Genomic DNA, 27,396 nt, shown 5'->3' with positions numbered 1-27,396 from the left:
CGCTCGGCGTTCGCTCCCTCCCTGCGCCCTGTGTCGGCGCTCGGCAGTGGCGCCTGGGCAAGATGGCGGCGCCCGTGGCGGCGTGCCGGTGACTCGGGCCATGCTGGCGCTGCTGGCCCGGCCGGGCCGCGCCTGGCCCGCCCTGCTGGGCAGGGCACAGCCCGGTGAGGCCCGCGGGGGTCGGGAGGCCGCTGGGAGAGCGGCTGGGAACTCGCGCTGGAGGAATTGGGAGCGGCCGGGGCCGCGGCGGGAGCTGAGGGTGCGGGGAAAGGGCGGTCGGGGGTGGCCGGGGGTACTCAGGGGGGCACACGGCGGGTTCGTGGTCTGTCCCCCCGAAACGAGACAGGCGGGGTTTGTTGCCATTATGACCTTGGGGGTCCCTCGGATCGCGGGTGGCTGAGCCGGGCACAGGCGAGTGGCCTGAAGCAGGTGCTGGTCCCAGCAGCAGGGCCCTGAAAGAGCACTGGCATTTTCTCAGGCTCTGGGGGTCTGCTTAGAGGTGGCTCTAAGATCACACAGGTTCCTAGTTCCTGCTGTTTGGAGCTCTAAGATCACACAGGTTCCTAGTTACTGACATCTGTTGTTTTGGAGAAATCCTGCAAAAATGAGAAATGTTGAGGTCAGGACGCCACTGTCGGCCAGGGCGAGTGGCCGCAATTGGAGGTAATTTCCCATGGGAAAAAGAAGTCATTTCTCCAGGATCTGGGTATCTCCTTAGAGGTGGCGACTGGGGCTCTAAGATCACACAGGTGCCTAGTTGCTGACATCTGTTGTTTTGGAGAAATCCTGCAAAACTGGGAAATGTTGAGGTCAAGACGCCACTGTTGGCCAAGGCAATTGGCTGCAATTAAAGTCCATTTTCCATGGGAAAAAGAAGTCATTTCCCCAGGCTCTGAGGATCTGCTTAGAGGTGAGGATTGGGGCTCTAAGATCACACAGGTTCTTAGTTGCTGACCACTGTAGTTTTGGAGAAATCCTGCAAGTTTGGAAATGTTGAGATCAGGAGTTTGTTCTTGAAAGGTCAAAGAATGACGAAGTCGCAGCTGGTGATGAATATTCATGTCTGTGTCAGAGGTTGTCCCCCCAGGTGTCACTGCCCCTGAGCTCTGACACTGTGGTGGGCCAGAGCAGCCTGTCCACATCGCTAATGAGATTAATTAATCTGTTAATTCAGCCGTTTAAACCCTCTAAATGAACGTGTTTGCCCGGGGGTGCCCTCCCTCTGCTCAGTAGCAATAACTCAGTGTGTGCAGTCAGTTCTGCTGCTCCAGCCCTGCCATTTTCCCACTATCAGGCAGCCCAGCTTGGTTTGTGTCAGCACCGTGTGAGAGCCACCCTGAGCTACCCCACACACCTCTGGGACTAAAGATCTGCCTGGTCACTGATCACCCAGAGCCTCAGTGCCCTGACCCCACACCCACCTGTCACCCTGATTTTTTAAAATTTTTCTAAAGCCTTCTGAGTTTACATTCTTGTAGCAAACTTTTTCACACACTTTCTGTAAATAGCTTCTTGTTTTTACATTCCTTCATAGAGGCAGAGAAATTTGATGTACTGGTAGTTTGTCCAATGTCATTGGAGAGGTGGCACTTTCACCCTCCAATCCACTGTCAGCTTTGGAAAACTATAAATGCTGGAGTCAGAAAATAAACTTCCCTTTTTTACCTTTACAATAACAGCAATACACCTCGTGTTTTCTCGTGTCCTGTAGCAACACACACCGAGCAGTATTTGGCTGTACAGAGCTGGAGAAGTGCACACAAGGCTGAATTTTCTGTTTCTCCCCCACAGCTTGCAGTCCTGTGCTCCAAGCAGCCAGGGGCTATGCCAGACCTGTGATAAAGAAGAGGAAAGGTATGTCAGGATCCACAGGACCAAATGTTTTAAATATTTTGCTGTTGGTGTGCTCAGAGCTGAACCCTCATGGCACAGAAATCATTCCAGAAATAGTTCCTTGCAAGCTCAGGAGTTACTCATAAAATCCCCCTCCTCCTCAGTGTGGGGAAGTGAACAATTGTCAGCAGCAGATCTGTGAGGGTGGGAAAGGCCTGGCACAGGGTGCTCAGAGAAGCTGTGGCTGCTCCTGGATCCCTGGAAGTGCCCAAGGCCAGGTTGGATAGGGCTTGGAGCAGCCTGGGACAGTGCAAAGTGTCCCTGCCATGGCAGGGGGTGGGATCAGATGGGCTTTAAGGTCCCTTCCAGCACAAACTCTTGGTATTCTGTGATCTCTGAGCTCAGTGGAATGCTGTAAATATATGTACACCATGTTGTAAATCCAGAGGGCTGAAGGGAAGACACTGAACCAATTCTTTTCCACTCAGTTCCTGCTCTCTTAGCTGGATCTGCTCAGCTCTTCTTGTGTGGAGCACACAGCCAGTTTCCTTCAGAGCATGTCAGAGCTCTGACTTTGTCCTGCTCTCCCTCAAATGTTTATCTCTCTGTAGACATCCCCAGCCATCTGGATGACCTTCCTCCCACCATGCTGAAGAAAGATTATGCCAATCTCCCAATCATGAGCAGGTATGGAGAGGGAGAGGGAATGGCTGCTCTCTCCAGGGGTTTGTATTTACATGTAACAAACACATGGTGTGTGGAAGCTGTCACCTGCTCACTAATTAGTTATTAATGCTCTGTGGGCACAAAAATGGCAAAGCCAGTTTGAAATCAGATTTACAGACAGACAATGGTCAGGGCTTGATTACAATCCATGGGAGATCAAGTGCTGGTTGCCCACACCCTCTGTGGGCTTTGTAGTCCATAAGAAATAAAAAAAAAAAAAAAAAGAAAATAAATAATCTTGAAATACTAGAAACAGTCATCTTGCAAATAACCTGTGCCTGTCCTGAACTCAGGTGATAGAGTGTCATTAAACAGCTCCCCATGAGTTCAGCTGCTGCCAAATTTGGGCTCTGGGGCTCAGCACTGCTGTGCTCTGATGCAGAGCTGCTTGTGTGTGGTGCAGGGAGGGCCTCCAGTGGCCCGACTGTGACTTTCACTGCTCTCTGAAGGAACCAGCCTTCAAATTAAATATTTTTGCAGCAAAACTACTCTATATATAATACTCTATATGTAATCCAAGCCATGATTTTGCTTAGGAAAGTGAGCACCGGCTGTCAGGTTTGGGAGGGGAGGAGAGTCCCTGTAAATTTGTAGAATAAAATAAAGTTGAAAAAAATGAGTACTTTCTGAGAACCTGAGTTCATTTGTGTTGTTAAATATATGTGTTTCTGGTTTATAAGCTAATTTGCCATCTCCTTGCAGCATGGATGATGTGGTGAAACGGCTGCTGTCCCTGGAAATGGCAAGTCAGGTCAGTGTCATTCTGCTTGCTTGAAAAGAAAATAGATTTAATGAACACCTCCATGTGAGACTTGTCTGTGTTGTTAAATATCTTTCACTTACTGTATTTTTAAGTGGCTGTAAATATAGGGTGATGCAATACAGTGTTAAATCCAGTTTGCTCTTAAAATTTATCACACTAAAGTGGTTACAATTGCATATTAAAATGAGAGAAGAAAGTATTCAGGGGTGACAGGGCAGTGAGCTCTTCTGTTGCTGCTCGTGGCTGACCTCCTGTGTTCTAGAAACCATTGCACTGGACAGCTGATGTCCTTCAAGTTATTTTTACTTTCCATATGCCCAGAAAACAAACAGGTAGGAAAGTGGCACAAAGATCTCTATGCCATTCCTCTATGCTTGCCACTTCAGCTTAAAAAGATGAAAAAGCACTTAGTAAAGGTCTGAATTGCAAAGCCTTTACCTGGGTGTTTGGGAAGAGAGCAGAGTGTCTCTGACCTCTGGTGTTCTGGGACAGTGACAAGCTCTTTTCTGTGCCCCACAGAAGGAGAAGCTGAAGGTAAAGACACAGCAGCTGGTGGAGAAGGTCAGGAGGTCTCCTAGTGACAATGGCTCCTTTGAGGTGCAAGGCAAGTTAAAAAAGGGAAGGGTATTGTTGGCAGATGAAACATCTCTGCTTCTATTCAGCTGTTCCCACCCCAGCACTTCCAGTTTGCTGTATAACTCAGGAGAATCTCCTCCAGGAGAGCTGCTGAGAGGCAGGTAGCCTGCAGGATGCCCTGCAGGACTGCTCCAGGTCTGGAAGTGTTGCAGAGGCTGCTGGGGTGCTTCCAAATTCCTGCTCCACATCCACCCTCCAAAGGCAGTGGGTGCATCATTCTGCTTGTAGTGCTTCTGTGACTTGAAGCACTGAGCTGCAGCTGTTACCAAAATGAAGCAAATTCAGCCACAGAACCCAAATTTTTCTCTGCATCAGAGAGCTGTGGCTGAGGCACAGTGGGGACAGTGCAGGGACAAAGGCCATGTTGCACTGACCAACACTGACATCTCCTTTGTCATCAGCAAAGCCCTTCAGTTCCCCAAGATGCCACTGAAATCCCAAAGACTTGGCTGCTGCCCTGAGAAAAAAAAATAAAACCTTTATTGCTGTCTGCTCCCCCAGAGCTTAAATCCCACGAGGCGAAATAAATGTCAAATCACTGGGAATTGAATGAGTGCAAGAGGAATAAATTCACATATAAATTTATATGATGTGTTGTTAGAATCTTACCCTCTAATTAAGCAGCCTCATAACAGTCACAGCCCTGCAGGTTGTGTGTTCTTGGTTGTTGTGCTCTGTGGGCAGGGGCTGCTTTGGACAGTGTTTGCTGTGGGCAGTGCTTGTTGTGGACAGTGTTTTTTGTGCTGCTGTGGGCAGTGTTTTGCTGTGGGCAGTGTTTTTTGTGTTGATGTGTGCAGTGTTTTGCTGTGGAACTGTTTGCTGTGGACAGTGTTTTGCTGTGGACAGTGTTTTGCTGTGTGCAGTGTTTTTTGTGTTGATGTGGGCAGTGTTTTGCTGTGGACACTGTTTGCTGTGGACACTGCTGTGGACACTTTGCTGTGGACATTTTGCTGTGGACAGTGTTTGCTGAGGACACTTTGCTGTGGACACTTTGCTGTGGACACTTTGCTGTGGACAGTGTTTGCTGTGGACACTTTGCTGTGGACATTTTGCTGTGGACACTTTGCTGTGGACACTTTGCTGTGGACACTGTTTTCTGTGGACACTGTTTGCTGTGGACACTTTGCTGTGGACATTTTGCTGTGGACACTTTGCTGTGGACACTGTTTTCTGTGGACACTTTGCTGTGGACACTGCTGTGGGCAGAGTTTTGCCATGGGCAGTCCCTGCTGTGCTGCTGTAGGTACCTGCAGGGGCTGCAGTGCTCAGCTGGCAGCTTGAGGCAAGGCAGATGATCCTGGATCACCTGGGAAAGCTGCTGCTCTCACACAGCTCCTCTCTCTCTCCTTTACAGTTGCTATTTTGACTGCCAAGATACGCACGCTCGAGGAGCACCTCCAGAGGCACCCCAAGGTAACTCGGGGATCTGAGCCCACAGCTGCTCAGGTGGTTTTCTCAGTTTATAACAAAAGGATTTTAATCCTGGGGATTATGGCTTTGCTGAGGAGGTTTATGAAATAGTTACAGCTGCTCCCTGGTGCCAGTGTGGGGAGCTGCTGGCTCAGGCACAGCTGGAGTCTCGCCCGCTCTGGTCTGAGTTCTGGTTTGTTACTGTAGGGGAGAAAACAGCTGAGCAGGTTCCTTTGGGCAGAGTTGAGCTCCAGTTCTCCTCGTTGCAGATGGGGCTTCACCACTTAGTTTTCACTTATTAGTGAACACAGCTGCAGTATTACACAAAGTCTGTGCTTGTTCTGCTCATGGAAATGTTTGGTGGACAGCACTCTGTGGATGTCCCACTCCCCTACCTGCAGCTACCTGGGTTCAGGCCCAAATTTGAGACATCTTGTCTGGATTTATGTTCATAAAACACATATCAAAGGTTCTTTATGCAGAGTAAAAGGTGGGAAATGGGTTGATAACTGCATTTGAAAGTAGTGCATAATTGTTACTCATGAAAACTTGAAGGGTACAAGAGAACAGAATTGAGCTTTTCACTACAAGCCACCAGAAGTTGTACCAAGTGTTGAAGTTGGACCTTTCTGAATTCCTTGGCTGAATTTTTTGCATAAATCACTTTTATAGGACAGGGACATGTCTCCTGTGAGGGACTGCCCTGACTGCTGAGGCTTAGGCTACACTTGTGCCCTTCCAAAGAACAGCCAGGCAGTCAGAGCCAAGTCACAGGTTATTTTCATATTTAATTTCTGGCAAAACAAAGATAAATGCTTCTGTTATTCTGAAGCAGCACACTTCAAGAGAAACAGGTTTTTGCCAGAAGACCTTTTCTGCAGCTTTGGCACAGCCTGAACCTGTATACAAGCTGAAAACAGTCTTCAGGGAAGGTGAAGTGGCAACCATGGAAGGGAGAAAGGAATTCCAGTGCAAAGTAAATGACATCTCCTTGGATCAGCTTGTGCTGACCTGATGTTCTCTCAGCATCTGCCAACAAAAGTTGTTCTAAGACTCTGTCCTTCACCTTTCAGCCAAAATCTGCTTTATTCTCAGTAATTACTGGACAGGCAGGACAATCTGCCTGCAGTGGAGTGAACCTTGGGTGCTTTGCAGGACAAAAAGAACCAAAGGTTGATGCAGTGGAGTGAACCTTGGTTGTTTGCAGGACAAAAAGAACCAAAGGTTGATGCAGTGAGTGAACCTTGGGTGTTTGCAGGACAAAAAGAACCAAAGGTTGATGCAGTGGAGTGAACCTTGGGTGTTTGCAGGGCAAAAAGAACCAAAGGTTGATGCAGTGAGTGAACCTTGGGTGTTTGCAGGACAAAAAGAACCAAAGGTTGATGCAGTGGAGTGAACCTTGGGTGTTTGCAGGACAAAAAGAACCGCAGGCTGATGCTGATGGATCTGGACCGGCGGAGGAAGATGCTGGGCTACCTGCGCCGGGTGAACTACAGCACCTTTGAGAACACCTGCAGGCAGCTGGACATCCAGTACAGCCCCCCCCAGCCCTACACCCGCCGCGTCACCAAGCGCTGGCTGGTCAAGAAAGCTTTGTGCATCAAGGTATGGAGCAGGCTGGACAGGAAAAACCCCTCTGCAAAAGTGTGGGAAATGAATTTACCGAGAAACGTGGCAGGCAGAGTCTTCTCTCTGTCAGGATTTTTTCATACAGGAGCACAGAGAGAAGACTGTGCCTGCCACAGAGAATTCTTAAAGTTTGGCAGAAGTTATGTCAGCCCAGCTCCTGGAATGTTTGGGACAGAGCAGGTTGCTTTGCAATGGGATGGAGTTTCCAGGAATAAATTTGTAAATCTTGAGCAGATGCAGCACGTGCAATCGTGTGATATTCAAATAGGATGGATTTGTATGTAAACTTTGAGATTATTTTACAATTTTACAATTGGATGGTGTTAGGTTGTCAGAATTAAATATATCTTTTACTGCATTGTTAAAATATGGGGAATTTAAGTCACTGCTTTTAATAGCTTTTTTAAAACATTTTAATATTATAATGTGAGATGTTAGAAAAGGACCTAATCCGACATAAAAGTTAGAAATAGAAAAGTTAGACCGATAGCCAAGTCCTCTTAAGCCAGGCTTTGACTTTGATCCTGTCTGTAGAGAACTGCCTGAGCTCAGCCAAGAGCTACATGGGCACTGACACATGCTGGACTCAGGCACTTCAGGTTGGGCCACTGGTTTGCTCAAAAATGTGTTACTCAAACTAGCTTTTTTTCTCAAATCCTGGTATGGGAACCAATATGTGAGATAATTTGATGGCAGTTTGGAACAGAAACGTGGGTGCACCCATTGTCTGCCCTGATTTGCTCAGAATATATGAGTGAAACTACTGCATGCAGTAGATTTTGGTAAAACTGAGCAGAACCAAAAGCTGCACATGCCTTAGGTTTTTAAATGATAAATTTTAATCCAATTAAATGATAACCAAAGGTGTTCAAGGAATGACTAGACATGGCACTCAGTGCTCTGGCCTGGTTGACAAGGTGAGGATCAGTCACAGGTTAGACTCTGTGCTCTCAGAAGTCTTTTCCAATGTGAATGATTCAGTGATTGACTGGGTGGCTCTAACAGAACGATCTCAGATGATTCCCTGGAGCAAGGAAGGCACAGAGGGAGGATTTGATCTGGCTCTGCCTGCAGCCAACAGCCTGGGCAGCAGCTCTGCAGGCAGCTTTATCTCTCTCCCTTCTGTTCCACAGGTGTTCCAGGAGAAGCAGAAGCTGAAAGCAGCTGAGAGACTGAAGCAAAGGCAGGCGAGAGCAAGGGCTGCACGGGAACAGCAGGAGAAGCAAGTGCAGGAGAAGGAGGCACAGGAGGGGACACCTGTGTAGTGGCAGAGCCAGGCTGGCACTGACAGGCTGACAATAAACACCTGCCCAAAGACTTGAAGCCTCTTTGCTCTCGTGGTGTGGTCTGAGCCGTTTTGAGCACCTGGGAAGGGCAGCTGGTGGTTTGAGTGGTTTAGAAGTTTAATTTCAGGCTGAGTGCTGGGCAGGTCGGGCTGTGAGAGGACCTGGGGGCTCCAGCAGTACCCTGCAGATCTGTCAGTGGGAACAGCTCAAGGCCTGCCTGTGTCCTCTCAGCACAGCCAGTGTAGAGGTTTGCACTGCCACATTTTCTTAGATATTTATAAACTGAAACTTAAGACATTTAGATTGGATGTTATGAATACATTCTTCCCTGTGAGGGTGGGGAAGCCCTGGCACAGGTTTCCCAGAGAAGCTGTTGCTGCCCCTGGATCTCTGGAAGTGCCCAATGCCAGGTTGGACAGGGCTTGGAGCAACTTGAGATAGTGGAAGGTGTCCCTGTCCATGGCAGGAGGTGACACTGGATGGGCTTTAAGGTCCCTTTCAACCTAAACCATTATTCACATGCACTGGGGCTGTGCTTGTGCACTGGGGTGATCCACACAGGGACTGGGGCAATGTGCACACGGACTGGGATGATCCACACAGGGACTGGGGCAATGTGTACCCGGATTGGGATGATCCACACAGGGACTGGGGCAATGTGCACATGGATTGGGATGATCCACACAGGGACTGGGGCAATGTGCACACGGACTGGGATGGTCCACACAGGGACTGGGATGATGGCACACAGACAGGGATCATGCACACATGGATAGGGACAGTGCACACAGACCAGGACAATATGCACGTGTACCAGGGATAATGTGCACACTCACGCCAGGATGATGCCCACACTCAGACCAGAATGATGCACACTCACGAGGAGGACACACCAGGAGGATGCACACACACCGGGATGATGTGCACACTCAGACCAGGACAAGGCACACACGTACCGGGGATGGTGCACACTCACACCGCGACGCTGCACACACACTGGGAGGATGCACACATGGATCACGATGATGCACTCACACCAGGATAATGCACACTCATACCGGGAGGATGCACACTCTGCACACTCACACCAGGACGCTGCACACTCACACCGGGAGGATGCACACATGGATCACGATGATGCACACACCAGGATAATGCACACTCACACCGGGAGGATGCACACATGGATCACGATGATGCACACACCAGGATAATGCACACTCACACCGGGAGGATGCACACATGGATCACGATGATGCACACGCACCAGGATAATGCACACTCACACCGGGAGGATGCACACATGGATTACGATGATGCACACACCAGGATAATGCACACTCACACCGGGAGGATGCACACATGGATTACAATGATGCACACACACCGGGAGGATGCACACTCACACCGGGAGGATGCGCAGGCGCGCCCCGGCCGGCCAAGACGGCGCTCCCCGATTGGCCCCGCGGCTGCCCGGCAACGGCGGCGGCGGAGCGGGACCGGGCCGGGGCCATGTCGGCGCGGACGCTGCCGCTGCTGTTCCTGAACCTGGGCGGGGAGATGCTCTACATCCTGGACCAGCGGCTGCGCGCCCAGAGCATCCCCGGGGAGAAGGCGCGCAAAGGTGAGCGGCGCTCGGCTCCCTCGGCTCCCGGCGTCCCGGTGCCGGCGGCGCTCGGCTCCCTCGGCTCCCGGTGTCCCGGTGCCGGCGGCGCTCGGCTCCCTCCTCTCCCGGTGTCCCGGTGCCGGCGGAGCGCGGTTCCCTCCGCTCCCGGTGTCCCGGTGCCGGCGGCGCTCGGCTCCCTCGGCTCCCGGTGTCCCGGTGCCGGCGGCGCTCGGCTCCCTCGGCTCCCGGTGTCCCGGTGCCGGCGGAGCGCGGTTCCCTCCTCTCCCGGTGTCCCGGTGCCGGCGGAGCGCGGCTCCCTCGGCTCCCGGCGTCCCGGTGCCGGCGGAGCGCGGCTCCCTCCGCTCCCGGTGTCCCGGTGCCGGCGGCGCTCGGCTCCCTCCTCTCCCGGCGTCCCGGTGCCGGCGGAGCGCGGCTCCCTCCTCTCCCGGTGTCCCGGTGCCGGCGGAGCGCGGTTCCCTCCGCTCCCGGTGTCCCGGTGCCGGCGGAGCGCGGTTCCCTCCTCTCCCGGTGTCCCGGTGCCGGCGGAGCGCGGCTCCCTCCGCTCCCGGTGTCCCGGTGCCGGCGGAGCGCGGCTCCCTCCTCTCCCGGTGCCACCGGAGCGCCGGGAGCCGCTCCCGGTGTCCCCGAGCACGGCTCTGCCCCCGCTCCCGCCTGCCCGAGAGCGGCTCCGCTTCTAGGCGTGCCACCGAATGACAGAACGAACTAGGCTGGAAAAGACCTTTAATGTCACCTAGCCCAGCCCATGGCTGGCACCTCCTCATCAGCCAAACCCCAGCGCTGAGTGCCACCTCCAGTCCGGGCATGGTGATCCCACCACCTCCCTGGGCAGACAGTTCCATTTCCCAATCGCTCTTTCAGTGAAGAATTTTTTTCCAGCATCTAAGCTAAACTCCCCTTGGCGCAGCTTAAGGCTGTGTCCTCTCCTTCTGTCATTCCCGGGTCCCTCAGGGACACGCTGTGCTGTCACCAGAGGATGCTGCGAGCCCACGGCCCCGGTGCCGCTCCGGGGCTGGAGTTTCCCTGCCCCCATTTCAGTAATTACCGCAGTAATTACCACGGCAATCAGCCCTCGGTGTTGGGTGCTCCCCACCGAGCAGCCCAGCCCGCTGGGTTGATCAGCTCGGTGAGGTTCCTTTGCTGTGAGCAGCCCGAGGGTGTTGCTGGGGTTGTTTTGGGAGGTTCTGACACAGAAGGAGAAAGTGGAGTCCGTGTCGGTGTTTCTGTGCTCAGCTCGGGGGTTAAAGCTTCACAAATGCACTTTTGCACTCAAAATAACTCAGGATTTGGTGGTGCCAGCCCGGCTCCTGGACTGTTTGGGGCAGAGCAGGTTGCTTTGCAATGGGAAGGAGTTTCCAGGATTAAATTTATCAATCTCGTGCAAACACAGCACGTGTGATTGTGTGAAATTCAAATACCAGTACAGCTCCTGAAACCCTGGCTTTTATACAATCTCATTTGACCAAAATCCTTATACAAACAGAGCCTCGTGTCTTCACTGGGGCATGAAACTCCAGCTCACAGCCAAGCACCTCTGCATTTACCACTTCAATTTAAAGCTTTGCTTTACAAGTCCTTGCACCTCTCTGTCCGGGGATGGGGAATGTGCCTCAGGAAGCTCGGTGATGTTTTAATTAAAAATCAGCTTGGTATGAGCTTGGTATTGTTATCCCTTCTGCCTGTCCTTTATGAAGTGCTAAACAACAAAGGGTTCACTGTGTAATTGTTGTATTGTTTGTGAGGGGGAAATTTGTAATTATTCATGTGTGTTCTGATGGGGGAATGATCGTACAGAAGTTTACTGCTGTTCATTCAGGGACAAGTTTAGGACTTTAGCTAAATTAAATCTTGGTGGAGTCTCTCAGCAGGAGAATTGGCCTGTTTTAGTTTGTCCACGCATGGATGTTTTTTTTTCTTCCAAAAAATTGTGTGTTAATTTCACTGAAGTGTGGTTCATCCACACTGAGGTGTTTGTTGATGCTTAAAGCTGTTCACTCAAATGTTGGTTATCTCCAAGTACAAAATGCAGCTGAAAACTACCCAAGCTCATGCAAAGGGTAAAAGTTGATGTGCACTGAAGCAGCAGGATTTTATGCAAAGGGTGGGTGATGCTCTCTTTCAGTGCTGAATGCTGATGAGACGAGACAAAATCCATCAGTTAGCTTTTTTTTTTTTTCTTTTCAGTTTATTTATTTCTATTTTCTTTTCTTCTCCTTGCAACTCTTGTTCTTACATCTTGAACTGCTGTTTTGTTTTATATGCTTCGTGTAGATGAATGGACAGATGTGGACAGGAAACGAGGTACAGTAACTGCTGGCTGCATGCACCAGTCCAACCCCACGTGCACACCTGGGGCTCATCGTGCCTGAACACCTGAGGCTGCTCCTGCAGCCCTCAGGCAGTGTCAAAAATGAACAATAATGCTCACCTGGTCCTTAAATGCCTTTTTGACTGTAAATAAGTGAAAAAACGGACCATATCTTAAAATCGTATGGCCTCAAAAATCAGCTGTTAATATTTAACCAAGAATATAAATGGATCCAAACTTATTATCTTCATGGTCTTGCCTGCAAAAATGGTATTTGTGTTTCTTTACCACTGTTTTCATGCAAGCATGTAATTGTGTGAGCATTGTGCAGGTCGTTTTTCTGCTTAAATGCAGGAATACCGGGTATATTCCATTTTGCTAAGGTTTTATCTGATGCATTGCTCAGGGTTTGGACAGGTGAACTCCAGGGATGATGGAAGGCATTCCCATCCCAGCTGCTTTACCCACCTGTGCTGGTGGTCACACCTGGCAGAGTCACCCCAAAGGAGCAGGTGCCCACAGCTCAGCCAGGCTCATCCTGGAGGGATCCTGAGGGTGGGATTGAGCCCTCGGCTGTTTCCCTCTGGAATCTGCCCTGGAACAGGAGCCTGCAGCAGAGGCTGTGCTAAGGAATGAGCAAATGAATCTCAGGTTTTTGCTCCGTGAGCATGAGCAGAACTTACAGCACTTCTGAGCAGCCCTTTTTCAACAGGGGTCAAGGTTATGATTAGTGTTGTGCAAAACAAGCATCATTTTAGTAGGCTTTAATATTTATTGGAGGTAAATGCTGATGTCCTGGAGTTTGCCCCAGATTTTTCCTTACCATTACAGCCTGTTTCCAAGCACACCCTTTAACTCAGAAGTCCAGGGACAGATTCCATCCCATCCCAAAGAAGGAGGAGCTGCCCAGAGCTGTGAGGCAGGGAGACAGGGCTGGCTCAGGGGCAGGTCCCAGGCTGACCCCTCATTCTCCTGGGAGAGAGAACCCTTTGCCTGTGCTCAGTGCTCCAGGGCATCTCAGGAGGGTTCTGAAGTCACCCCCAGGGGCTGGCACTGCTGGAGCCATGAGGAGATTCCCTGAGGAACCCTTTGCCTGTGCTCAGTGCTCCAGGGCATCTCAGGAGGGTTCTGAAGTCACCCCCAGGGGCTGGCACTGCTGGAGCCATGAGGAGATTCCCTGAGGAACTCTTTGCCTGTGCTCAGTGCTCCAGGGCGTCTCAGGAGGGTTCTGGTGTCACCTCCTGGGGCTGGCACTGCTGGAGCCATGAGGAGATTCCCTGAGGAACCCTTTGCCTGTGCTCAGTGCTCCAGGGCGTCTCAGGAGGGTTCTGGTGTCACCTCCTGGGGCTGGCACTGCTGGAGCCATGAGGAGATTCCCTGAGGAACCCTTTGCCTGTGCTCAGTGCTCCAGGGCATCTCAGGAGGGTTCTGATGTCACCTCCTGGGGCTGGCACTGCTGGAGCCATGAGGAGGTTCCCTGAGGAGCCTGTGGCATGCAGAGTGACTGTCCAGAGCTCAGCAAGTTCCTTCTGCTGCCCCAAACATCCTCCAGGAAGCACCAGCATCACCCAGGCCTGGCTCCAGCCCCGTGCCATGCATCCCAGCCATGCCAGTGGCACTGCTGGCACCAGAGACTTGTGGTGGGGAGGCCAAGGCCACCATCACCCCCAGCTCCAGTCCTACCCATCGCACTGGCTGTACTGGTTTCCCTCCTCTCATCCCAGTTTAGATCTCCCCTCTCTGCTCAGTTGCTTTTTCTGTGTTGCTTGTGCCATGTCCCTGGGCCAGTGCTCCTGTGTCACCTGCCACAGCCACTCCAGGTCCCCCCTGAGACTTTTGCTGTGCCATTATCAAACGTGAGAGATTTATTATCAATTTGCCCTTTACCATGATTTTTTTTTTTAATGTCTTTCTCAGTTCTTTTTATAGCCCACACAAGAGGTTTTAATTTTCACAAGATAATTTATGTCTGTGGTTCACACAGACCTTCAATTCTATTGAAAAATCAGTGTTTAAAAACTGGGAGGTGTTTATCTCCTGTTGGTTTGGGTTGTTTGTGACTCCCCAAAGACAGAAGCAGTCTTTCTGTGGGCAGCACACACAAGCAGCTTAAAAACATTTTCCTTAATAGCAGTATAAAGCAGAAGTTCTTTTTTTTATCATAATTGATTCCTTGCAAAATTAACTAGATATTAATATCTAATAGTGCTAATATGTTTTATTTTCTCCATGAAAAATAGGGGATTTCTGCCTGAGATTGCAAGTAGGGATTCTTTTATGGCCAGCTTATTTGAAAGGGAGAGAGGAAGGAAGGATTTTTTTCCCATTTATAATGAGGTGTATTCTTAGTCCAGACTGGTGAGGAGCTGAGATCTGTCTGTGGTTTTGGGGTGTTTAAACCAGGACTAGGGAGCCCTGTTAGGTTCAGCACAGGGGCTGCTGAGCTGTGTGTGAGCAGGAACCTGTAACCAGCAGGTTTAGGGAGGAGAGGGAATCACTTCAGGAAGCCTCTGCCCTTGGGAACTCAGCTCTCCTGCCCAGGCTCCCAGCAATCCCCAGGGAGTTTTTCCTCTAGGAAGAGATGAAGTGACAGAGAAATTATCTTTATTTTGTCTGTTGGGGTAGGACAGGTGTGAAAAGCCAGGTGTCTGACCCCCCAGGGAATCATTAGGGCAATAATTCAAACCATTGGTCATTACCACCTTCTTTTTCTTCACTTCTTATTTTCCCTTTTTTTCTTTTTTATTTTTATTCAGAGATTTTTCTAATCCTCAAAAATTGTCTGGCATTATGAGCTTTGTAACAGTCATCTGCTTAGGAAAATCCACACTTGTACAGTACTCTGTGACCTGATGTATTCATTTACCTTTTTTTGATAGAGGAATAAATGTTTATTGATTATAACTCTTTAGAGTGTATCAGGGAGATAATTAAAGTGGCAGATCCAGCACAAAAGCTCAGGTGCTGCATCTGCTTGAAGCACTGCACAATGTTTTCCATCTTGTTTGCATTAAAATCTCAATAACCAGAGCACAGCCCTCACACTCAGCACTCCTGAGCTGTAAGAGCTCCTCAGTAATAAAACAGTTCCATGGCTAAATTCACACATAAAAAAAATGAACCACAAGTAAGGAAGTTTGGAGTTCTGCATTTGAAACTCTAGGGCCTGCAGATGTTTCAGCTGTAAGAGCCCTGGAAGAATGAGTTGATATCAATCCCAGGGATATAAATGCTTTATTAAAAACCTGCCAGTGTTAATCTGATTGGAATAACGATTACAGAGAGCCCTGCAGGAGCTTCTGCTGCGAAGTTAAAAAATAGACTGATGGTGTCAGAGGGTGTTCAGGAACAGGCCCAGCAAAGATCTACCACAAAAGCCTCTCCTTAGGAAGCAGAGCTGCAGCTTTTTAAGATAATAACACATCAGAGCAGCCTACAAGCAACATTATTTAAAAATTAAAAGTGCCAACCGTAGCTGTGAAACCAGGGCAACAAAGCCAGCCTTATTCCCCCTGGGAAACAGGGACTGAGCCTTCAGCTCAGGTGGCATCTGTGCCCTGGGGACATCAGGTGGCTCAGCCCAGGTGGGGCTGGGGCAGTGCTGGATCCAGAGGTGTTGTTCCCCCTCTCCTGTCTCTGCATCCTGGTGTGACCCTGGGATGGACCAGGAACACGCTGTTCTGGATTTCTTGGTTTGGAAAGACTGGTGTCTGCTAAGGAAGGCAGGAGCCTCCCCTGAAATGGAAAAAAAATAAAAAAATAAAAAAGTAGACACCCCCCCTGCAGAATTGTTTTAAATTTGAAATGGAGGGGGGCTCTCAGGCAAAAATATGGGAGCAGGAATAACAGTTCTTTATTAGAGAAGAAAATAAAAGATAAAATAAACAATGCAGTGAACCAAAACAACCCTGACAGAGTCAGAATACAATCTGGTACCCTGTTAATCAGGGTGCTGGCAGCAGTCTAATTAGGAATTGTGGCTGCAGTCCCTGGAGTGGCAGGTGTGGTTCTGTTGGAGCAGTGATCCTGTAGAAAAGGATGTAGTCTTCCTCAGAAGAGGCAGCTGTTCCTGTGGGAAATCCAGTGCAGGAAAAGCCGTGCTGGTGTCCCAAAACCCAGATTATATCCAGGTAGGAATGCTTGGCTCCTCCCTCTGGGCAGAGCATCTCCCAGTGGGATGTTACAGCTCTTATCAGTCACCAGTGACATTCAGTAGCCCGTTATCAGCAGGTGTCTCCCCTGAGGGAGGATTGGTTGTGGGAGAGATAAGGAAAAACTGCTCAATTAACAGAAAACAACTGCCATAGAGAGGACAAATGAAATACATCTTGCTTCTCAACCTGGGACACTGGAGCAAACCACAGAGCCTAACTTTGTCTTTGCAGTTATGAACGACATCATCAGCACCATGTTCAACAAAAAATTCATGGAGGAGCTGTTCAAACCCCAGGACCTGTATTCCAAGAAAGCTCTGCGCACCGTGTACGACCGGCTGGCTCACGCCTCCATCATGAGACTCAACCAGGCCAGCATGGACAAGGTAACAGTCCTGCTGCCCAGCCTGCCCCTGCTGCACTCCCCAGCTGCCCTTCACCAGTTCTTGTTGCAGCATTGAACCCATGGCTTGACCATTTTGAAGTATTTTGGAGCAGCTTTCCATGTGAAAATGGTTCTCAGCCAAGGAAATCTGTGGTGGTATCAGCTGCTTCAGAATGATTTCTGCTTGAACGAAATGTTTGATCTCTGCTTGAGATAAATATTTGATTTGAACAGGTTCACTGAGCATTCCTTAAGAGTATCAGGTGTTTGCATATGTATTAAGAAGATAAACATGTATGATGTATGGATGTGGATAGATATCTGTATTTCTGTACTGACACCCACTGTCTTGCAGCTGCAGGTGTTGCAGTTATTCCCTGCAAACAGTGTATCCGCAGCCAATTTAGGAAAAAATGGCAGGAATGGGATTATCAGAGAGCCCTCCACCCAGGTGTCAGGGCTGCTGAAATTCACAGAATCACTGAGGTTGGAAAAGCTCTCCAAGGGCATCAAGTCCAAGTTGTGCCCAATCCCCACCTTGTCACCCAGCCCCGAGCACTGAGTGCCACTTCCAGGAATTCCTTGGACACCTCCAGGGATGGGGACTTCACCACCTCCCTGGGCAGCCCCTTCCAGTGTTTAATCAACATTTCCATGCAGAAATTCCTGCTGATGTCCACCCTGACACATCCAAAGGCCATTCCTTCTCCTCCTGTCCCTGTTCCATGGCAGCAGATCCCAACCCAGCCCAGCTGTCCCCTCCTATCAGGAGTTGTGCAGAGCCAGAAGGTCCCCCCTGAGCCTCCTTTTCTTCATGCTGAACCTCCTCAGCTGCTTCAGGTGCTGCAGCCCCTTCCCCAGCTCTGTTCCCTTCTCTGGACACGCTCCATCCCCTCGTGTCCCTCTTGCACTGAGGGGCTGAGAACTAGACCCACACTCGAGGTGTGACCTCATGGAGCACTGGTGGCATTGGAGACCCAGCTGGGAGGCTGGGGGTGGCACTGCAGAGGTCTTGTTTTTTAGAAAAGGCAGCTAAAATGGTCCCTTGTGCCACAGGCTGACTGAATCCCTCCCTCCATGCCCATGAGTTTCCTCTGACAGGACAAATGTCCCTGTGTTCCTTTGCAGCTCTACGACCTCATGACTATGGCCTTCAAATACCAAGTGCTGCTGTGCCCTCGGCCCAGGGACATTCTGCTGGTCACCTTCAACCACCTGGATGCCATCAAGGATTTCATCTCCGACTCCCCTGGCATTCTGAACCAGGTGGATGAGACCTTCCGGCGGCTGATTGAAGTAAGAATCCTCACAAAAAGGGTGGGACACACTGTGGTTTGATTTTAGGGGTTTTTTACCTCTTAAGAGATTAATTACTACATTGGAGGGGGTTGTGAGTCAAGTGGTATTTTTCTACTGGCCCAGTTTAAATCTATGTATTGCTTATTCAGCCTGATTTCAGCAGAAATTTTATCAGACTTCTAGTGGCAGACAATAATTATTGAGAATAGCCAGCAGCCCCCTTAGAGCATCTATGCTGCCCCTGGATCAGAATATTCAGCTGTACTTGCTTGTTCCTCTTCCCTGGGTGGTTCATGGCACACCTTTAAACCCTTGCATGATGATTTTCTTTTTCTAGACCTACAACTGTCTCTCTGATGGTGAATTCCAGCTCATCAGGCAAACACTTCTCATTTTCTTCCAGGACATGCACATCAGGGTAAGAGCCCAATCTAACTAGGAAGGGAGAATGACAGGGAGTTTGGGGCTGGAATATAAAGAATATAAAGGAATCTGCTTATAAACACTGAAGGTTTGGGTCTGTTGCTTGTGCTTTTCAATCATCTTGATGTGCTTGTGATTGCACTGATTTCACAAATGGAGAATATGGAAAATGCTGAATAATTCTACAATATTAGGAAAAAAGGAATTTTTACTAGTGTGATTTGCTGATTGATAAATCCATTTTTCCTTTTAGAAGAAACTTGATAGGAAACCTGAGCGTGAAGTCTTGATGATCTCTAAACAAATTGGTGACACTCACATGCATGAACAGTAGTTTTTAATATAATATTTTTTTGTGTTAGGTCAGTGTGCCCATCCCCTGGTCCACAATTCCATATCTCTGGCTTTGTAAATACATCCCTACACACATCAAGAGCTCTGGGAAACCTTCCCCAGCGTAGGCAGAGCTGCTCAGGCTCAGGTTTCAGGGAATTTGGATGGGAAGGTCCATAGAGGGGTGTAATGTTTGTGATGTCTGTAATGTCCTTTTGCAGGTCTCCATCTTCCTGAAGGACAAAGTGCAAAACTCCAACGGTCGCTTCGTGCTGCCAATCTCGGGGCCTGTCCCATGGGGCACAGAGGTGCCAGGGCTCATCAGGTGAGCTGCTGCCACGGGTGGGGCTGCCCAGCCAGGAGCATCTCCTGCCAGGGGGCTCAGGAATCCAGCTCAAACTGCCATTCCTCTTGCATGGATAGCTGAACCTCCAGTAAATTCTATTTAAGGAGCCTTTTTAAAAGTTATTATTTGTTATCATTACTATTTAATAATATTTAAAGGGTAGAATTTGGGACTGAGTCACCCAGCAATGAAATGCTGAGCTGCTTTTGGGAGTTTTCTATCCCAATAAATTAGCTATTAGTAATTTATCCCATAACAGAGGCATTTAGCAATGTACAGAATTATCATTATTATTATAATTATACAGACTATTATTATAATGTAAATATAAAATATTTCTATAACATAACATATAATATATATTATAATTATATATAATATATAATTATATATATTTTTATAATTATAATACAAATAATAGCTATAATTATTATATATACCATATAAATATAATGTATGATTATATATTATATTTCAAATTATTTATAATGTAACATAATATAAAACTTTATTATTATTATCATTATTATTATTATCATTATTATTATCATTATAATTATAATTATACTACAGAATAGTGTTTTATTCCCCTCGTGCAGAAAGCAGAGGAATTAGGTACTAAAATCAGGACTGAAACTACTAAATATTTCCATAATTCCTCGTTTTTAAGGATATTCAATCACAAAGGAGTGGAAGTGAAAAGGGCCGAGTTCACCACTGCTGGGAATTACGTTACTCCACAAAGGGAAGGATCTTTTGAGCTTTATGGAGACAGAGTCCTCAAACTTGGAACAAATATGTAAGTCATTTTTGTTCTGTGTAGAAACCTGAACCAAATGCTGATGGATTGTTCAGAAGCACATCTTCAGCCTGTTGTGGTTTTGTCTTCTTTTGCTATTAATTAGCAGATTGACTTTGTTACAAGGTGCTGTCTTGCACCAGGACATGTGTGGACAGTGTATAAAGAGCTGCAAAAAACAGCAAAACTTTGATTTATGTGTTGCTGTTGAGGCAGGACGGGAATGAGAAGACTCTGACTTAGAAGGTTGTGAGAGTAAAATTCTGGTTTATTTAAAATATACTGCTTTTTTATACAGAGTTTTGTGAGGGCCATTTTCATTGGACCTGAAGTGAAAATAACTTACACTATTGGTGCAAAGTGCTTGACACACAGTGATAGAACTTAACTATAAACAATGTGAACAACAAGAGAGATAAAGAATTATTTACATTCTTTTCCAACTCTTTCCCAGGCTTCTGCCTGGCTAGAAATTCTCCGTTTCTCTCTTTGACTGAATCTAAGAACCACATTTATGTCCACAGTGGAGCTGAAGAAAGAGTGTTCTCACCTGCTGCATCTCATGTGAAATGTGATTTAATGTCACAATTAATTTCACAGTCAAGAAATCCTCTCTGTTCTCTGTGTTTGCCTTAATGTACATTTTCCATCCAAAGAGATCTGTGCTCTTTCTCACAGCTTTGTCCCTCACACACCTTACTGCCTCAGTATTGCACCACACTGAGCTGTAATTTCCCATTGCAATTGCTCAGTCTTCAGGAAAATATTCCTAAAATTCTGCATCCTCTGCTGCTCCCTCTGGTTGCTGTCCCTGGTCCCAGAACAAGCTGTTCTTCCCCAGGTGTGTTTTCCCTCCAGGTACAGCGTGACCCGGCCAGTGGAGACACACACGTCAGGATCATCCAAAAACCTGGCATCCCAGGCAAAGGTCAGCCTTGTCCTCTTCCTGTCACTGCTTAAACTGCCCAAATTCTGAGTCTGCAGATATGGGATAAGTTCAGGGAAGCTTTTCTGTTGTTCTCAGAGCCTCATCCAATGCTCCCCAGTCCTCTGAAACCAGGGCACATTTTCCCAAAGAATCCACATGCTCGTGCAAGGATGTGCTTGCTTCTGTTTTGATCTCCTCAGAAAACAGAAAGTTGGCTTGACAGATTTCTCATCTGTCCAGTAGCTTGTGCTGAGTCTATAAATTCAAGCAACCATTTCCAGTATCGAGCTGGTGATTACTGTGGTTGTCTTGCACAACCTGTCCCAGGAATAACAGGGAAATAAATGTGTTTATATCCCTCTGAAGGAGATGTATGGAATATCAGGAATATATGAAGGACATAGATGGAATATCAAAGCTCCTTGCAGCCCCAATCTCCCAGGTAATTGCCCAATGAGCCCATTGCTGTTTCCTGCAGGAGAACATAGCCCCCAACCCTCTTGCTAAAGAAGAGCTGAACTTTTTGGCCCGGCTGCTGGGAGGTTTGGACATCCAGAAACCCGCTGGTGGCGAGTCGGGATTTCGGCTGAACTTGTTCACAACTGACGAGGAGGAAGAGTATGCTGGAGTCCTTCTGGGTTTGGGTTTGGGTTTAGTTTTGGGGTGCCCTGTGGGGAGCCCTGGAGACCAAAGCTAGCCCTCGAGAGCTGTAGGGTCAGAGCAGCACATTGTTGTCCTGCTCCAGGATGTTTCCCTGCGATGCAGCTTTTCTCCAGTGCCACTGGACAGAAACATCTCCTCAGCCATTTTAGCAGGATGTTTCTATCTGCTTGTTTCTGCTGCAGAAATGTCCCTGCTCTTCTACACTTAACAAAAATATCTAGGACAGGGAGAAGCCTCCAAACTGGGGTGAATACATTAATTTGCCAAATAGGAACAGAGACATTACCAAACTTAATGGAATTCCAGAATGGTTTGGGCTGGAAGGGAACTTAAGGGTCCTCTAACTCTACTCTGCTGTGGGAAGGGGCACCTTTCAATAGACCAGGCTGCTTCAAGCCCCATCCAGTCTGGTTCTGTGAGCAATCTCCGAGCATCATTTGTGCCTACAGGAGCCTCATTTTATCATTTCCTCATACATCTTCATGGGATTAACCACTGTTTCCATGTTTTTAATCAAGACACGCTGCACAGACCAGACCCGAGGAGTTATCCTACAAGGTTATCAACATTGAAGCCACGCAGGTACGTAACACGTTTCACATCACTGGTTCTCACCGTCCCTGCCTTGCTAAGGACCGTTTTTCACCCAGAACAGTGATTTAAAAATACATTTTTTCCCATTTCACTTAAGCTCTTAACTAGGTAATTTGCCAATTTTCTGCCAAGACAGCAGAATTGGTGAATATTTGCTAAGAAACCTTGAACCTTACAAACACCAGAGCAGGTTTTTAACCGATTTGGGTGTAGAAGGGGCACGTCCCAGTCCAGCCCAGCTCAGTCCCGGCCGCGGTAGCGGGACGGGGGCATGGCGGGGCTGAGCACGGTGTCTGTCCCGCAGGAACCGGGGCTGGGGCTGAGCGCGGTGTCCGTCCCGCAGGAGCCGGGGCTGGGGCTGAGCGCGGTGTCCGTCCCGCAGGAGCCGGGGCAGGGGCTGAGCGCGGTGTCCGTCCCGCAGGAGCCGGGGCTGGGGCACCGGCGGGGCTGAGCGCGGTGTCTGTCCCGCAGGAGCCGGGGCGGCGGGCGGAGCTGTCCCGCATCCTGGGCGAGCTGGACGTGGCGGAGCCACGCCCGGACAGCGCCGAGAAGGGAGAGGATCTGCTGGCACTGATGGACGGGCTCTGAGCAGGACACGGGGACACCGGGCCAAGCGGACATCGGGACATTGCGAGACGCGGACACCGGGGCAAGCGGACACCGGGACATGTGGACAGCACGACACGAGGACACCGGGACACACGGACACCGGGATATGCGGACAACGGGACATGGGGACAACGGGGCACAGGGACACCGGGACACATGGACACCAGGACATGGGGACAATGAGGCATAGGGACACCGGGACATGGGGACAGTGGGACATAGGGACAGCGGGACATAGGGACAGTGGGACATAGGAATATTGGGACACGTGGACACCGGGACAGTGGAACATAGGGATATTAGGATACGTGGACACCGAGACATGGGGACAACGGGGCATAGGGACATTGGGACATGCAGACACTGAGGCATGGGGACACCGGGACTTGGGGACACCGGGACACGCGGACAGCGGGACACAGGGACAATGGGGACACGCGGACACTGGGACATGGGGTCAATGGGGCATGGGACAGCGGGACACGCGGACACTGGGGACAATGGGGCATGGGACAGTGGGACACAGGGACGCTGGGGCATGCGACAGCGGGACATAGGGACACTGGGGACAATGGGGCATGCGACAGCAGGACACAGGGACACTGGGGGCATGGGGACAATGGGGCATGGGACAGGGGGACATAGGGACATTGGGACAGGCGGACACCGGGACACAGGGACACTGGGGACATAGGGACACTGGGGACAATGGGGCATGGGACAGTGGGACACAGAGACACTGGGGACAATGGGGCGTGGGACACAGGGACACTGGGACAGGCGGACACCGGGACACGTGGACAGTGGGGACAATGGGACATGGGACAGCGGAACATGGGATATTAGGACAGGCGGACACCGGGACACAGGGACACTGGGGACACTGGGGACAATGGGGCATGGGACAGCAGGACATAGGGACATTGGGACAGGCGGACACCGGGGCACGCGGACAGCGGAACATGGGATATTGGGACACGCGGACACCGGGACAGCGGGCACGGCGCGGCAGCGGGCGGAGCCGGCCCGCCGCTTCCGGGCGGGGCAGGGGCGGGGCCGCGCGTGCGCGAGGGGCGGGGCGGCGCGGCGAGCGCGCGGGAAGGCGGCGGCGCGTGAGTGCGGGGGGGGACGGGGACACCGGGACCGGGGACAGCGGGCGGGGAGGGGCTGGGGGCACGGACAGGGCGAGGGGGACGGGGGGGCGTGCGGTGGGAGTGCGGGGTGGGGTGAGAGCAGGTGGGTGTGAAAGGGCCGCGTGTGCGCGGCTGGGGTGCGTGTGCAAGGTGAGAGTGCAAGGGCGCACACAGCGTGTGTGCGTGCAGGGCAGCGTTTGAGGGTTGGTACGGCGTGCAGTGTGTGTGCAGGGGATGGCCCGTGGGTAGGTGTGTGTGCAGGGATTGGTCCGTGGGCAGGATTTGGTCCGTGGGCAGGTGTGTGTGCAGGTGTGTGTGCAGGGGATGGCCCGTGGGTAGGTGTGTGTGCAGGGATTGGTCCGTGGGCAGGTGTGTGTGCGCTGGTGTGCGTGCAGGGGATGGTCCGTGGGCAGGATTTGGTCCATAGGCAGGTGTGTGTGCAGGTGTGTGTGCAGGGGATGGTCCAAAGGCAGGATTTGGTCCATGGGCAGGTGTGTGTGCAGGGATTGGTCCGTGGGCAGGATTTGGTCCATAGGCAGGTGTGTGTGCAGGTGTGCGTGCAGGGGCTGGTCCGTGGGCAGGTGTGTGTGCAAGGATTGGTCCATGTTCAGGTGTGTGTGCAGAATTTGGTCCATGGGCAGGTGTGTGTGCAGGGGATGGTCCATATACAGGTGTGTTTGGAGGTCTTGGGCCACGGGCAGGTGCGTGGGCAGGATTTGGCCCATGGGCAGGTGAGTGAGCACGGGATGGTCCATGGGTAGGTGTGTGTGCAGGGGTTATTCCGTGTGCAGGTGTGCGTGCAGGGGATGGCCCATGTACAGGTATGTGTGGAGGGCTTGGTCCATAGGCAGGTGTGTGTGCAGGTGTGTGAGCAGGATTTGGTCCGTGTTCAGGTGTGTGTGCAGGTGTTGGTCTGTTGGTAGGATTTGGTCCATGTTCAGGTGTGTGTGCAGGGGCTGGTCCATGTTCAGGTGTGTGTGTAGAGGTTGGTCCATGTGCAGGTGTATGTGCAGGGGTTATTCCATGGGCAGGTATGTGAGCAGGATTTGGTCCATGGGCAAGTTGTGTGTGCAGGGGTTATTGCACGTGCAGGTGTGTGTGCAGGGGATGGTCCATGCACAGGTGTGTGTGCAGGGGATGATCTGTGTGCAGGATTTGGTCTATGGCCAGGTGTGTGTGCGGGGGATGGTCTGTGTGCAGGGCTTGGCCCACGGACAGGTGTGTGTGCAGGGGCTGGTCCGTGTTCAGGGGCTGGTCCGTGTGCAGGTGTGTGTGCAGGGGCTGGTCCGTGTGTAGGTGTGTGTGCAGGGGCTGGTCTGTGTTCAGGGGCTGGTCCGTGTGCAGGTGTGTGTGCAGGGGCTGGTCCGTGTGCAGGTGTGTGTGCGGGGGCTGGTCCATGTGCAGGTGTGTGTGCAGGGGCTGGTCCGTGTTCAGGGGCTGGTCCGTGTGCAGGTGTGTGTGCAGGGTTTGGCCCACGCACAGGTGAACGTGCAGGGCTCAGCCCATGGGAAGGGACTGCTCGGTGTGAGGCACAGCGGGTGGCTGTCCCCAGCCTCTGTCCCCAGCCCCCGTCCCACCGCAGCCGCCATGGAGGTGAGCCACTCGCTGAAGGAGCGCACCATCGCCGAGAACAGCCTGGTGATCCTGCTGCAGGGCCTGCGCGGCCGCGTCACCACCGTGGAGCTGCGCGACGAGAGCGCGGCCGCGGGGCGCGTCACCAGCGTGGACGCCTTCATGAACGTGCGCCTGGCCGAGGTGACCTTCACGGACAGGCGGGGCGCCGTGTCCCAGCTGGACGAGCTCTTTGTGACCGGCAGGAACATCCGCTACGTGCACATCCCCGACGAGGTGGACATCCGGGCCACCATCGAGGAGCAGCTGCAGGCCATCCACAGGGTGCGCTACTTCGGGGGCCGCGACAAGGGCCGCAGGGAGTTCCCTCCTGCCAAGCACAAGTGAGGAGCTGGTGCTGCCCACCGCAGCCAGCATGGACCAGGCACGGGGCTGGCATGGAGGTGCCCCTTTGATGGACTGCCAGCTCCCTCCATCCCACACGACATCCCCCAAGGAATGTTTTCTCCCAGGGACTTCAGGGTCTTGCTGTTCCCCACACCTGCAGAGGAGCAGGACTGTTTTTTGTAGTGAATAACACCACTTAAAGGCTCTGTGGTCTCTCTGCTCATTTCCTGTTCCATTGGCAGCTACTCGTGTCCCTCCTCCAATGGCCAAAGGAGCGGAGCTGCCATCCCACTGCCCCTGGCTCAGGCTTTCCTTGCCCGCTGAGCAAAGGACTTGCTGTCACCAGCATGGCTACCCTGGGAGCTGGAGCTGTTGGTGCTGAGCTGGGCAGGGGCTGGTTCTGGTCTGTGCTCAGAAGAGAGCGAGATGAAGGGGAACGTGCAGAGGAAGAGGCAGCATCGTCTGTCCCAAAAAGCAGGAACGTGCTTTACCAGGATGCTGGCACTGCCGGCTCCTCTGCTTCCTGCCCCTCCATCACCAAACTCTGCCGTGCTACCAAAGTCTGCAGCCCTCCTTGGCCAGTTCCCACAGGGACCCGCGGGACACGGAGCCTTGTGGCCTCTGCGAGCGGAGCTGGTGGCTGTGCCCCAGGGGTGTGTGTTTGCACAGCCCTGTGGCTGGGCAGCAGCACCGGGCAGAGCAGGGAGCCCAGCCCGGAGGGCTCCAACCCCGCTGGTCCCAACCCGGGGCTCAGAGCGTGGGGGTTCTGTGGTCCCAGTCCGGGGTGTTCTAGTCAGGGGGACCCAACCCAGGGTGTCCCAGTCTGCAGGTCCAAACCCAGGGTGTCCCAGTTCGGGTGTCCCAGTCTGGGATATCCCAGCCTGGGATGTCCTGGTCTGGGGTGTCCCAGTTCAGGGTGTCCCAGTATGGGGGTCCCAGTTTGGGTGTGCAGTTCAGGGGGTCCCAGTTTGAGGGTCCCAGCTCAGGTGTCCCAGTTCGGGGGTCCCAATTCGGGTTTCCCAGTTCGAGGGTCCCGGTTTGGGTTGTCCCAATTTGGGGGTCCCGGTTCGGGTGTCCTGGTTCGGGGTGTCCCAGTTCGGGAGTCCCGGTTTGGGTGTCCCAGTTCGGGGTGTCCCAGTTTGGGAGTCCCGGTTCGAGGGTCCCAGTTTGGGTGTCCCGGTCCGGGGTGTCCCAATTTGGGTGTCCCAGTTCGGGGTGTCCCAGTTTGGGGGTCCCGGCTCGGGTGTCCCAGTTCGGGGTATCCCAGTTTGGGTGTCCCAGTTCGGGGTGTCCCAGTTTGCGGGTCCCGGCTCGGGTGTCCCGGTCCGGGGTGTCCCAGTTTGCGGGTCCCGGTTCGGGTGTCCCGGTTTGGGGGTCCCGGTTCGGGTATCCCAGTTTAGGGGTCCCAGTTCGGGGTGTGTTTGCGGGTCCCCGTTTGAGGGTCCCGGTTCGGGTATCCCAGTTTAGGGGTCCCAGTTCGAGGTGTCCCAGTTTGCGGGTCCCGGTTCGGGTGTCCCGGTTCGGGGGTCCCGGTTCCGCCGGGCGGGGCTCTGTGG

The 27,396-nt window shown here is 51.5% G+C and overlaps 3 protein-coding genes and 1 long non-coding RNA gene across 6 annotated transcripts; all 4 read left to right on the top strand.

Annotated features, from left to right (window-relative positions):
• The first annotated feature begins 33 nt into the window (after nucleotides 1-33).
• MRPS15 (mitochondrial ribosomal protein S15) lies at nucleotides 34-8,320 on the top strand. Its single transcript, XM_021554764.2, has 8 exons — nucleotides 34-164; nucleotides 1,792-1,854; nucleotides 2,445-2,520; nucleotides 3,262-3,310; nucleotides 3,842-3,926; nucleotides 5,313-5,371; nucleotides 6,782-6,973; nucleotides 8,131-8,320. Exons 1-8 carry the CDS (start codon nucleotides 101-103, stop codon nucleotides 8,260-8,262), a joined length of 720 nt encoding a protein of 239 aa, XP_021410439.2. The 5' UTR covers nucleotides 34-100; the 3' UTR covers nucleotides 8,263-8,320.
• A 1,442-nt stretch (nucleotides 8,321-9,762) lies between these two features.
• On the top strand, nucleotides 9,763-22,730 carry OSCP1 (organic solute carrier partner 1). 2 transcript variants are annotated; one of them, XM_021554823.3, is made up of 11 exons: nucleotides 9,763-9,907; nucleotides 12,179-12,208; nucleotides 16,601-16,755; nucleotides 17,883-18,050; nucleotides 18,391-18,471; nucleotides 19,031-19,134; nucleotides 19,826-19,954; nucleotides 20,813-20,882; nucleotides 21,361-21,500; nucleotides 22,064-22,127; nucleotides 22,611-22,730. In XM_021554823.3, exons 1-11 carry the CDS (start codon nucleotides 9,796-9,798, stop codon nucleotides 22,725-22,727), a joined length of 1,170 nt encoding a protein of 389 aa, XP_021410498.1. In that variant the 5' UTR covers nucleotides 9,763-9,795; the 3' UTR covers nucleotides 22,728-22,730. The 2 variants fall into 2 exon arrangements, with proteins under 2 accessions (XP_021410498.1, XP_021410499.1); XM_021554824.2 differs by lacking the exon at nucleotides 12,179-12,208.
• A 733-nt stretch (nucleotides 22,731-23,463) lies between these two features.
• On the top strand, nucleotides 23,464-26,046 carry LSM10 (LSM10, U7 small nuclear RNA associated). Of its 2 annotated transcripts, none has more exons than XM_021554828.3 (2): nucleotides 23,464-23,860; nucleotides 25,464-26,046. In XM_021554828.3, the coding sequence occupies exons 1-2, from the start codon at nucleotides 23,464-23,466 to the stop codon at nucleotides 25,838-25,840; spliced, it is 774 nt and encodes a 257-aa protein (XP_021410503.2). In that variant the 3' UTR covers nucleotides 25,841-26,046. The 2 variants fall into 2 exon arrangements, with proteins under 2 accessions (XP_021410503.2, XP_021410502.1); XM_021554827.3 differs by having other exon boundaries at nucleotides 23,829-23,860; nucleotides 25,434-26,046.
• On the top strand, nucleotides 23,950-25,234 carry LOC144247522 (uncharacterized). Its single transcript, XR_013341178.1, has 2 exons — nucleotides 23,950-24,786; nucleotides 24,835-25,234. It is a non-coding gene; the product is annotated as an uncharacterized LOC144247522 (long non-coding RNA).
• Nucleotides 26,047-27,396: the final 1,350 nt, after the last annotated feature.

This window comes from Lonchura striata, chromosome 26, assembly GCF_046129695.1.
Source record: "Lonchura striata isolate bLonStr1 chromosome 26, bLonStr1.mat, whole genome shotgun sequence".
In the NCBI taxonomy this organism is placed as follows: Eukaryota; Metazoa; Chordata; class Aves; order Passeriformes; family Estrildidae; genus Lonchura; species Lonchura striata.
Note: the sequence above shows the minus strand (reverse complement) of the source record. Positions and strands in the feature narration are given on the sequence as shown.